Here is a 13628-nt window from a genome sequence, read left to right as displayed (position 1 = left end):
ATGGAGGAGTTTCACACTGGAGGTGGCTGTTGAGATTGATGGCAGACTCCACCTTCCATTTCTTGAGCTCTGCTCTCCACCCATCCATCTTTTTGGTTATCATACTAATGTATTCTTCACCCCCACCCTTTGTTTATTTTATGGTTCTATTATTTTCCTTTTGTTCTGTTTACCCTTTCATGTTCTTCTTGTTTATTATTTTAAGCTGTCTAGAGTAGCCCCAGAGATAGACAGGAGGCAAATAAATTTAACAAGCAAAGAAAAAAATATAGTGGTTATCAGCAACATTCATTCCAAGTTATAAATAAGATTGGGAATAATATTCACATTATATAATCTTTTTATAATTTTTCTCAACAAAGAGCTAGATGCAACTGAAATAAAAAAATTGAAACATAATGAAATGTTTTGCTAAATGTAGAACTGTAAGAATAAGAATTAACACTGGGTCATGTTATTCTATTACTATTAGCTGGAAGAAAAGTTTGTTCTGTGCCAAGATAAAAAAAAGCTCCATTGCCTAACAGAAGATTGCCATCGGTGAATGATAGCATCAATTAAGATATTGGAGAAATAAATTTGCTTCATTTCATTCACACTTTTCACATAACTTTCAACTTCTTAATTCTAAATTCTGCAACTCAATTCTCAGATCAAAAAATATCCACAATAACTGTATAACAATTGTTTCTCTTTGTATAAGAAAACAGAGAAAAATTGTAAGTAAAAAACTTCAAGCTTTCCTGTCCATGAGAAAAAAGATGAACATAAGGTTTGAACATCTTTTTCAAATTGGCAAACTGACATGAAAATAAAACTTGCGCTTGAGAAAGAATGCAAACGTTATAAGCAATGAAAAGTAAAATCATACAGCTTCAACTGTCAGTAAACTGTATTCTTCTAATGTAGTGCAACGTGTATCATGAAGGGTACTAGAAGTGGGTGGTTGACACAGAGAACTCTGCCAATGAAAACAGGATGAAGCCAAAACTGAACAAAGGGAGTAGACAGACGTTACTAATAAATAAACTTTAAAACTGAAGCAGAGGACTTTATGCCATAGATGTTTTGTAATCTATTTTCTTTCTTTTTTCTAGTTCTATTCATTTCTTTCCCACGGGAACACATTGGTATGAAAGATATTGTAATAAAAATGGTCAGGTAGAGAAAAAATTTAACTACTAATTGGTTTATTATAATATGCATGCAAGTAACTTAGACTAGGGAAGGAAGGAAACATAATACACCAGTAGTCATTTGGACAGTAGAGTTTATTAGAAATATCTTCATTCTTCGGTGAATTCACATTAAAATATGCTGAAGGCAGCTCAATCAACATTTGATATCCTGCCATTACAACAACTTCCAGTTAAAAACTAGATCATGATCAGGCAAAAAAGTGTGAATGTAGCAGAACAAAAATTACAAACAAAAGCAGTTCCCTTAAAAATAAATTGATCCTGACAAATGAACACACATTCTAAGCAAAGGAGAAAAAGATGTAAGAACAAAAAAAAATTTCCACTCTATTCTGGAGAGAGAAATTCAAAATGTAATACTCAATGTGTGACAAGATAAACAAAACTGTATAAAGTTACATATTATTGTCCCTTGCAAGTTTTAAAATAAGACATTTATAGGCTATGTTTTCCTGTTTCTGGAACCATGTGTTGCCTCTCTGAGGGATGTCTGGTAGAGTGCGTGGGGGTCTGAAAGAGGGGAGTGGCAAACAATAAAATATGTTGCAGTGTATATCCTGCCCTTTATGTACTTGTCTGTGATGCCATGGTAACATGTCTTTTGCCAATTTGTCATGGTTAGAAATAGATAACAATTTCAGAGAATGAGGTATTCACATAAATATATGTAAAAATGTATGAGTAAAAGCATAGGGTCATCTGAACATGTGGAACACTCATCAAGGCATTGGATATTCACATGAGAAACTGGCACACAATTCTGGCAGAGGGCCTGGCTAGCTTTTGAGCTTTGGAATTTTTCAATGTGTGCCTGGAGTAGGTTAATTCAAGCCCTCTTATGCCATAGGCACATTACAGGAAACATGGTATTTGGAACTCAAAAAGTAAATAATAATAATAATAATAATGTGGTCACGAATAAAAAGGCAGCATGATATTTGACAAATTAATATAGGTCTGAACCAGAATACCTGGACCAAAACTGGTTAAGCTGGAAAAGACTAATTTGACCAAATTTCATCCTACTGAAGAAATAAAACCTAATGTCAACTTAACTAATTTGTAGATTGAGCTGAGTTGCTTTGGAGAACAAGATTGAGTATCTTGTTCAATAAAGTAAGTTAAAATATGGCAGGTGGTATATTATACCAAGCAAAAAAAATCTGAAAAATCTGAGCACCTAAATGTAAGAGGCCACAATCTTGCAGTACCAATGAGGCTTCTATGTTCCATGTGCACAAAGATCCCCAATGTCTTCCTATGGTGACACTAGATGTGATGTGTTTGTTCTCTGGAACATTTTCCTTTCAAAATGACAATAAACAGATTGTATGAGTAAGGAATTTTGCATCATAATTGATATTGTAAGAACCCTAATTATTTGGTGTATTAAATTCCAGAATTTTGAAAACCATCAAACAGGGATTATTTTTTTCACATGCTGATACTCTAACTTATATAAAAGAATATTCTTCTTTCATGAACACTAGTTTGGGGAGCTGTATTTGCATTTCTTGCACATCAGGCACACATCCAACATTAGGTCTAACCTAACACACATAACACATTTGGCTCTTACCTGTGAAAACAAGCTTTGGATTCTGCATAATGAGGCTGTGTAACAGTATAGGCAACAATTATTCTACTGAAAGAACTAAATCAATTCAACATTTTCACATTTCTTAGTAGTCTCCATAATCCTCTGCTATGGTTTATTTTTAAAAAATGTAAAAAATAATTAAATAACACTCAAAATATCCACCATGAAGATTTATATTCTGATGTAAACAATTTCTACCATTTAGAATTCTAGAATCATATTACTGATATTGTAAATAATTTTTCAAAGACTGAGGCAAAGGTAGAGTTTCTATATCATGCAGGCGTTCTCGTCCCAGAGCAAAGCGAATTGATCTTCGACACAGATCCATTAAAGGTAGAGGTTCAGCTGAAAATGAAACAGAAACAAAACGTCAACATTTCTTATCCTCATTAATAATAAAAATGTAACAGTAAATGGGTTATATCCCTTTTAAAGTAAAATCCTTTAAATAAATGCATATAATGTATGTATGAACTGATCATAGCAGAAAAAATCAACTGCTACGGGAGGAAAGTAGGGAAAATAAGCTAAGAATAAATATTAGGTATGTTCACTGCCTTGAGTTATTTATAAAAAATAATGGATTATATATAAAATAAAATAAAAATATGGTCTATTTCTTGAAGCAATACACTTATAAGGATTTAAATTAGGAGGAAAAAACCCAGTACAAGTTATCAGGAATTTCAACATAAGATAGAAATCCCTTGAACACACTTAAAATACAATACTCTCTGCAGCTGGATTGAGAGATGCCTGACCTTTAAATGTTATATTTGTTCCCATTTAGGAAAAAGAAACTAAAATGCAATTGAACTTCTAAAAGAACCTTTTCAGTGCAGTGTGACTTTCCACTCAGATGCTGAAGTAAACAGAAATGACACTTTCTCTCTGACATCTCAGATAATAAACAGATTTTGTTCACTTGAAAGACATTTATTTCTTAAATATCTCTAAAACAAATGCAAGAGTATCACAGACAAAAACATTCAATACTTTTTTGTTTTAAAATTTTGTTTTAAAGCTTGCTTTCAAGCCCTCCCCCCGGCCTCAAAAGAAAAGGTATTTTTTAGCTTTTACAAAAAAGGAATAAAATTCTGCATTGATGGCTGATTTTGTAAGAACGTATGGCTAACTGGCTTGGGTAGTTCTCACATCAAACACTGTATTTCTTGGATGTGCAAATTCAATGTAACCACTTAATATTTTTACAGTTATTGAGTTAAATGTTCAAACATTTTAATCTACATGCAAATCCTTAAATTCTATACACAGCTTTATTATGCTTAAAGACAAAATCCAGAGGAAACATTTCATTATTGGGAGGAGGATATGACATGGTACACACTGCACTTTCAGCATTCTGGGACAGAACAGGACAGTTAAAATATCAAAATGTTCTAGACATATAAAGCTCTTTCAGACCCATTGTAGGAAACAATTCAGTAGTTAATGTTTTGCCAACCATTGTACCAGAAGTGCTGAAGTAACCTCCCTAGTAATTAAAACCAAGATTAAATACAAACCAAGAATTGATTTTTACCAGTCTCAGAATGTAAACTAAGTATTAACTCCAAAATTAGCAAATTTATATATATAGCAATCATTTGTAATTAATTACCTTGTGACATTTTTAGTAGATCCTTACACAATTGTTAGCAGAACTGCTCCCCAACAAACAAATAAAAAGCAGTTATCAAAAGGAGACATTAAAAGGAGTAGTGATTACTTGCAACACCTTTAGCCATTATCTCTCAAATGTATTTTTCTGAAATTTTAACCTTCCTTTTTTCTCCAAACACAAAAAAAGTTATGGGTCAGCCATAAATAGAGTCAAAATGTTATGTATGTTTATATAAAATAATTGTAAACAAATTTGACAGAAAATACAACACTCCAGGGAAAACACTCGTAACTATATGTCTCAATTCAATGTACCATTCAATAGGGAAAGTTACACAGGTCCTAGATTAGTATCAACTGTCCTAGTTAAACCAGACAGGAAACACAAGTAGATGAATTAATTCTATTTTATTCTAGGGCTGCATTAACAAAATGTAGCAAGTCTAACAGTACAAATTTCCTGCCACTGCCATTTTTAATAGCTGGATCCATTAGGAGGGGGATCATATCCTAAGTTTCTTTCCCCGTTGATTCCTTGGGGGCATCTCCCCTTCCCTGATTGTTTCCTAGGCAGCATCTCTTCTCCTCATTCCCCAAAGTCATTCCCTTACAATTAGTGCCTGGATGCTATTTTAGACTGAATACAGAGTCCTTTTCTACTGTATTTTAGCTTTCACTGGTGTTCCAGCTACAGACATCTCAGGACACTGAATGTCTTAATTATCGGAATGTGCTTTATTTGGAGTTGTCCTTTCATGTGATCCAGAAGGTACAGAGAGTACAAAATGTAATAGCAGTGTTGCCTTTATATGGTGCATTTCATCCCCACCGTGTAACACTATTGTTGAACCAACTGCACCATATGAGGTTTAAGATTTGGCTTTTGAATAATTGAGATCCAAGAGACTGCCTTATTCTACTAATATCTGCCTATTTTGAATCTCAATTAGAGGGTCTCTTGGCAGTACCACATCTTGAGATGTTTATTTGGTATCAACCAGAAAGTGGTACTGCTTAGGTTATAGTAATAACCCTTAGTTTGGAGTTTATTTATTTGTTTAAAAACCTGCAGGGATGCCCACCTTAAAAAATAACTAGGTGGCTCACCCAAAACAATAAAAACAGCATAAATAGAATTACAATGTATATATGATATACATAAGTCTACAAAATACAAAATGGACACATAAACATTTTCAAAAATAAAGCACCCATTGATCTCCCTGCACTTTAGGAATATGCAAAAATCCTACGTATCTACCCTGGCATTTTAGCTATTATTATGTGAATTTTAAAATTGTTTTAAAATGCACTTTCAACTTTGTTAACTGCCTAATAATACAATGCATGAAAGATGGTAAAATACTATTAAATATACTATTATTTCTTTTCATTTCCAAGAATATTATTGTTTTGTTAGAAATATGGCAATGGTACAGCGTTAATATGGAAAACCTATGATTAGAACAGAAGTTAATTTGTTAAACTTTAAAAAGTTTTGAAGAAGCATGAAAACATGGCAGAAAAAGACTTAGTAGTCCATCAAGTCCATCCTTTGAGTTTTTTGTTTTCTTTTTAATTAATTTTTAATTATTATTTTTATAATTTTATTTATTTTTTAATTTTTGTCAGATGATGGACATATGTTTATTCCAAGCATGTTTAAACTCAGTTACTGATGACTGACCCACTACCTCCACTGGAAGTTGATTCCAACCTTCCATTACTCTTTTTGTGAAGTAATATTTTCTAACATTACTTTTGAACTTCACTTCTGTTAGTTTGACATTATACCCCATGTTCTTGATTTTTGGTTACTATTGAAAATACTTCCTTATTCACACCCTTAATGTGTTTAAAGGTTTCAGTCATGTCGCCCCTTTGTCTTCTGTCCTTCAGGCTGTACATATTCAGTTTGTCTAATTTCTCCTGATGTTTTGTCCCTCAGATCTTACAACATTTTTGTTGCTCAGTCTTATCAATATCTTTTTAAAGTGAAGTTTTAAGAACTGGACACAATATTTCAGAATATTTTTCCAGGTAACTAAGAACAATTCATTAGAAAGAACAATTTACTAACGTACAATAACTTGCTAGTCTTGGATTACTGTTAGATGTGGGCATCTAGCAGTAATCACAAGTAAAAAATGTAAAAATACAGATTGAAATAGGTATTCCTGGGAGATACAAGAAAACCATATTTAACTTGCTAAATGCGGACAGTGTCTATTATTAATGAATAATCTATTTCATTGGAGAGTACACAAATGATATAAATTATGTCAGCACATGTGCACTGTAAATGTAATATTCAATAGCAATAGGACAACAATCTTGTCCTTGAATATGCTTAGTAAGACAGTTTGTTCAGAAAACAGAAAAATATAAACATAAAATTTTCAATTAAAGGGACAATTTTTAAAAACATCTCTCAGATATATAGTTGGCTATTATTAAAATTATGATCATAGGTTTAATAAGAATATGACATGCTGTTTTTAAAATATGTTTTAAAATGTAAACAAAAGAACTATCAATTTGATGTTACAGAGAATAGCAACAGCACAGAAATGGAAAATCATAGAATTAAAACCTATACAAATCCATTCTATATATACTTCTGAAAACTGTAGCATGTGATTATTTACAAATAAATCCCATATTTTTCCTGAACAAAAATAAACTATATTGTAAAATAAATTATGAAATAAGTATTCAGTCATACCAAAAACCAAATCATAACCTTAAGAATGAAATGTGAACTTGTAATGTTAGCCTGTAAGCTGTTTGCCACCAACCCTCTCCTTCCAGATTCTTCCATACCATAGTGAGAAGCTACTCACTAAGATCTTATTCTCAATTAACATCAATAAAGTAGCACTTTAACATAGGACAGATGAAATATATATGATACAATAATATTGTTTGTCTGTATGTCTGTCTGTCTGTCTACCTTCCTTCCTTCCTTCCTTTTTTTTCTTTCTTTCTCTTTCTTTTTTTCTTTCTTTCTTCAAATTATCTTGGTTGTAATCACATCCATACACTCTATATATTGCATTTGTTCTTTAATGTCTTACCCAATTCACTTTTCCTTCCTTCATTTATTTTTCAATATGAACCTCATTGATCTACTGTATACACTTTAAATCACATCAATGTATTCATTCAATCCCAATGATTCAGTATCCATTGTCTTCATTCTGATCTCTTGTTTTTCCACATACATTAATTCCCTTTTTCCACTATATTCAACATACTTATATATTTTTTCTAACTACACAAGTTTCACCTTCATCACACTTGTTCGGCTTGTGTTCACCCAGTTCTTTTTCACATGTATTGCTGCCAAGGATAGCTGTTTTCTGTCCACTCTAAATTATTTTACTACCTAAAATGTACTGTAACTTTAACAATTTTCTGTATCTTCTCAGCTCTCTCTTCCTCCCCCTCCCCCTTCCCCTCTGTATGTGTATGTGTATGTGTAGTATACAGATGATTTTGAGTACATGTCTCTTAGTTAGGTATATAATTCAAAAATCAAGTATTTCCTGTGAAATATACTATGGCTTTTCCCTCCTTTTCTTCTTATTGCTTCAACAGTACTATGGTGGGGAGGGAAAGGTTCCTCCATACAGCTTTCTTGGCAGAGGTAAGGAAATGATTTACCATTGTTCTTTTAGGCTGATTTTTTTCTTCTTCCTGTCTAGCCAATATGGTTAGACCCATTTAATTAGTTTCATAACCTGCCAAATATGATCTCTACTGAAATAGAAAGCAACATGTTTTATGCCAAAAAGAAAAGGTTAATTATTGGATAAAATTCTGGAGAAACATACAGATGACAGATAAGCTACAAAAACAATGGTACAGATATAAAATTACTTGTACAGTAATGATTTCACAAAAGTTCATGATTCAACACACTTGTAATACTGTGCATAAACACATAAGTCACTACCAGAAGGAAGGATGCTTTTGTATAGCAACTTAGGACATTGATCCATCCCACCCAGTTCGGAATGTTTTAATTTGGGAGAAAAAGGTTATTTTTTTGAACACAAAGAAGCAAATAAATAATATACATAATTAATCATAATACAGGGACAGAAAAATTATTTTTCCTTCTCCCATAATTTAGCATGAGTTTTGATAAGGTGCAGTTGTGGGACAGAAAAAAGACCTGATTTAATATTTAAAACAACATTTATTCCCTTAGTGGATAGGCCAGCTATGGAAATCAGTGCTACAAATAACAATGATGCAAACTGAATGGCACTGAATGGTGATTAGACACACATCTGGAGAGAAAGACAATGCTACTTCAGGGATCAGAGGCAGCATGTTTTTGAGTATCAGTTATTGCAAAAGCAGCAGTCTAATCACACTACCTACAACGTTAATTGCTGCTAATTAATACATTATTTTAACTGAACATTATTTCATTAAGTCAGTTTTGTCATATAAGCTCAAAACTAGCTTTTTTCTGCTTACACTAGGCAAGATTTCCAATATAAGAAGGTTCATCCAAGCATATTTGCAACTATAGCTCAACATCTGGACATGCAGGAAAATCCTGGGTTTACTCCAAATATAGTTTGGCCCTGTCCCTCAGCAGGCAAATGCTTACATATGGATGTAGTAATATCTTTCAGATTTTTGAAACTTAAATATAATTACTCATGGAGGAACAAAAGCCAGTGAACATGTAGCCTATCAATTTTCTCTATCAAATTTCTCCTTTCATACAATGCTATCTTGTGAAATATTAAAAGTTTGATTTATCTCAAAAATCTTAGAAGCATGGTGGCAATGTTGCCTATACATTTCCTCAATGTTTTTGAAATCTCCCAATTGTACCATTCTACATTTTCCTCTAGTCTGCAGTGGTTTAAATGTCATTCTCTTTCTTGATGAGTCATGTTTCTCTGTGGGAAGCTGTTTTGTAGACTGACTGGCTCAGTCTGGGCTCAGAGAAGCAAAGAAGAGACAATTTCTATCACAGTCACTGACTTTTCAAAAGAGAAATGTATCCTTTTAAAAAAAAAAAAAAAACCTCTTAAAATTCAAAATAACATGATATCTGCAACCATAGTGATTTTGTATGGCAGAATTGAAAATAAAGCCCAATCAACTCACAAAGTAATCTTAAAGATGAATGGAAGGATGGAAGGAAGGACAGATTTTTAATTGTCAATTAATTCTTTTCTTTAGGGTTGCTCAGATACCGAGAGCTCCTTGCTTCTTTCCAATTCTCCCCCATTCTTTGTATTTCATAGATGAAGATTACACCTACACTAGCGTTTTTGTTTGCTGTGGTTTGTTGAAAACAGTTTAAGAGCTGATTTTTAAAAGTGGCTGAGAAATGTAGTTATATTGATATCAGTGAATCTTGTTTTGAATTCTCTTTGCAGAGCAGAGGACAATCAAGTATGTTGTTGTTGGGAAATATCAAGGTGACAGAGTTGCCCTATTGCAAGCATGACACAATTGTCTGCAACTTCTTCTGCATGTTTCTTTCAAGACAAGACACTTTGGGACTGGGTTGGGAAGGAGAATGGAACATTGTGTGCATGTTCTTATCACTACTTTTGACCATTATTTAATTTAACTGAATACATAAATAGGGCCAATGAACTCTGATATACATTTAAGTATCAAGCAAAGCAGTTAAATGTAAAAAGCCAACATTCATTTATTTAAAATTCTGCTGATATATTTGCAAATGATGTCCTAATTAAAAACTTTAGAATGACAGGTACCAAAGCTATTCAGTATGGTAGAGTGCATCAAATTTACACCTTCCAGGTTGAGATGAAGTTTGAATTATTCATTTGGCTCTCCCCTTGATCCTGAAAAAGGTCAAGTGTTTCATACAATTTACTTTATTGATGTACTTTCTACATACACAAGCAAAACTATGCATTATTAATACTGCCCTCCATATGTCTGACAAGATCAGTATCTGTTTTCATCGCTTTGGGGAGATTTTGAACAATAAAGGTAATCTATAGAAATAAAATATTTTTATATATAATTATGTATTTTCTCCCTTTATCTCTAAGGCAAATGTTTTCCCAGCATTAAAGCACAAAACCCAGCACAAAACCCCCAAAACATAGAGCCAGCTGTTCATTGTGTGCCTTAACAACTCTGTTTCAAATTATAGCTGCAAGCAAAAATTTTTGGCACTCTTTGTCTAATTGTATGTTTTCATACAATTCTCAGCTGAAAGGAGGTTGTATATTTCAGCATGACAATGATCAGAAACATACCTCTGAATCAGTCTTATAGGAAGGGAAGATTAAAGATTTGGAATGGCTTTCACTGTTTCCAGACTTGAATATTATTTAAATCTGTGGACAGATATCAAATATGCAGTGCATATATCAAACTCTTTCTCAGCTACAAGTGTTTTGCAAGAAAGAGTGGGGACAAAAATTCTAGAAACAGAAAGACTTTTAGCTGGCACAGTTATTTTTGCCAAGGGAGGTGTTACAAAGTTTTGATTGGCAGGATATGTAAACATCTGCACCTGCCATATGCTATTCTTATTTTGAATAATCAAACATAAATAGCAAGTGTGCATTGAATCTGTGAAAAGACGTCTTGCTTAATGTTACCTCCTGTAGCATTTAAGTCATCTTTTTTTTTCCTAGGTAATCATTGATCTATATAATTTGACTAGATATGAATAAATGTTTGCATGCCACTCTGTATGACAGGAGCTTTCAGACACACATCAAGGGCAAAAAAGATGAGATCATCTAATCTCTAATCCAACACAACTGTGTTCTAATTCATACCTTAGTCTAGAGCATGGCAATGAACCTTTTTTATCGAGTGCCGAACAAGAACGCTCTTCGTGCGCTGCGCATGCTCGCATGCCATCCGCAGTAACGTGTGGCTCCTCCCCATGTGCTGCGTGCGCAACAGCACCATCTGCGCATGCGTACAGCTTTCACACATGCGCACTAGCGCGTACTATATGCGCAATCTCACCATATGCACATGCGCACAGCTTTCATGCACACAATGCGCACATGCAAACACACATATGCATGTGCAAACACACATTTATGCGCAGGAAGCTCCAAAGACCAGCTGGGTCTCCTGAATTGTGCGCATGCGCACCAGAGGCCTGAACACCAGCTTGGGCATGCGTGCATGCACACTTTCAGGTGAGCTTGACGATGGCTCATGTGCCCGGAAAAATGGCTCTGTGTACCATAGGTTTGCCAACACAGGTTTAGATCAATAGTTATTCACAAAGCTGAACTAAGAATGAGAGAACTCAGGTATGACAAATCAACTGAAATACAATCAGGATATTAATCCATTTATCTTGATAGTACGTTTATTCAAAATGAAATAGATATACAATTTTTATCTATTTTTTTTTAAAAAGAAAGATAAAAACTAAATGCATATATAAAGTAAGTAAGAAAAAGAAAGAAATCAAAGAGATAACAAAAATTGCAAGTAGAAAAAGTAAAAAAAATAATAGAAAAGAAGGAAAGAATAAGATATTATTGTTTTCCGCAATTATAGATATAATCTCTAATCATCAAAAACATAAATCAAAAGTTCATTTTTTTCTGTTTTATGCAGAAAGTTCATAAGAAGTTTATCTAAGCAATAAACTTATATTATCTTTTTTTTTAATTAAAGAAGTCGATCTTGCCATCCCAGTGAGTTACATGAACTATTCCTCCACTGTGGATAGGGATAAATCTTTCAATCTTTGTGATCGCTGCAGTTACGATGTACAAAAACAAGGTTTCTGATTTTTTTCCCTACTGTTTTTCTATGTATGTATTTAATCCAAATTTTTTTTTTTTACATGTCCACCAAACATGATAATTCCCCTTCTTGTTGTTGCAGCATAAATCTGAAATGTCTTTATACAATCTAGAAAAAGTTTTTGGTGATATACACCAATACCACATAATCCTTAAGATTATAATGTAGTATAAATTTTAACAAGTTCAACTTCATATTTCCAACTGTTATAATCAACATGTTAACCCCCTATATCGTATAGAACTTGTTCTTCTATTTCAAACTTCAGTAAAAAATTATAGAGATAGAGGAGAATATTTGTAGCTCAGGGTTGAAATGAGGGGTCCTGGGTGCTCTCTGATCTTGACTCTTTACTTGCAGACATTTCGTTACCTAAATAAGAATGTTACTTCATTTGAATAATGAAAACATCTGCAAGAAAACAACCAAGATTAGAGAGCACCAAAGACCCTTCAAAATTTATACATTTTAGTAATGATATGTTTTATCATTTGTATGCAATTTAATTTGTATGCAACTATGTATTAATTTGTATGCAACTCACTCCTACAATGATCAAAACGGCAATTCTTTAGTCTACTTTAAATCTTTCTAATTACTGTAAATAAGAGAGTTCCTGGCATTGGAATGGAACAACTTACTGCAGTCAAATTGCCATGGTCAACTCGCTATGGCCAACTCAACATCGCCAACTCGCCACGGGACAACTCACTGTGGGGCAATTCAACAATTCATTTTAATTATTTAAAGTAATTTTAAAAATATTTTAATTTTTGTCATCATATTTCATTTTATCCCTCCTTTGGTATCCTTTCTTTAATGATTCTATTCCACTTTTTCTTCAATATTAGTGTAACTCTTGTCCTATGGCAAGTTGGCCACGGTGAGTTGTTCCGTAGCGAGCTGGCCAAAACAAGTTGGCTGTGGCACTTTGGACACAATGAGTTGGACACAGTGAATTGTCATAGACCTGGCATATCTGCTAATGTTTCCAAAAAATGTTGGCAATTTTTTGGGGGAAGAAAAATAATCCAACGGAGCTAGATTGAACATGAGTTGGGATGTTATTACAAAAAAGAGGGGGGGGGGGAATCCCTCAGTATTATAACAGTGTTGACTTGTCAAAAGTCTGAGACAAATAAGAAAGCAGTGCATAAAGATTATTAGCAACTACAACAAGGTAAGCCAAACAGAATTAACTTTCTAGGATAGATAATTCACTTTAATTTATATATCAATACAGTACTTTGATATATTTTAGTAAGAAACTTTTAAATTAATATATTTAGATAAATAAGTACAATTTATACGTTATTGTATTTTGAATTTTTTTTAAAAAACAAAACAAAAACAAACAAGACACAATAAATGACTATATAATCTAACTTTTGAGTCTGACTGTT

The 13628-nt window shown here is 33.1% G+C and overlaps 1 protein-coding gene across 5 annotated transcripts in view; it reads right to left on the bottom strand.

Annotated features, from left to right (window-relative positions):
* Nucleotides 1-1253: 1253 nt before the first annotated feature.
* SPSB4 (splA/ryanodine receptor domain and SOCS box containing 4) overlaps nucleotides 1254-13628 on the bottom strand; it is a 170966-nt gene continuing 158591 nt past the window's right edge. For all 5 annotated transcript variants that reach the window (XM_034439443.2, XM_060682829.2, XM_034439441.3 and 2 more), the window contains one exon: nucleotides 1254-3147. In XM_034439443.2, the coding sequence (XP_034295334.2) occupies nucleotides 3020-3147 (128 nt within the window). In that variant the 3' untranslated portion in view covers nucleotides 1254-3019. The remainder of the gene's footprint in view (nucleotides 3148-13628) is intronic.

This window comes from Pantherophis guttatus, chromosome 6, assembly GCF_059756535.1.
Source record: "Pantherophis guttatus breed Tessera chromosome 6, ASM5975653v1, whole genome shotgun sequence".
NCBI lineage: Eukaryota > Metazoa > Chordata > Lepidosauria > Squamata > Colubridae > Pantherophis > Pantherophis guttatus.
This window is presented reverse-complemented; position numbering and strand designations above follow the sequence as displayed.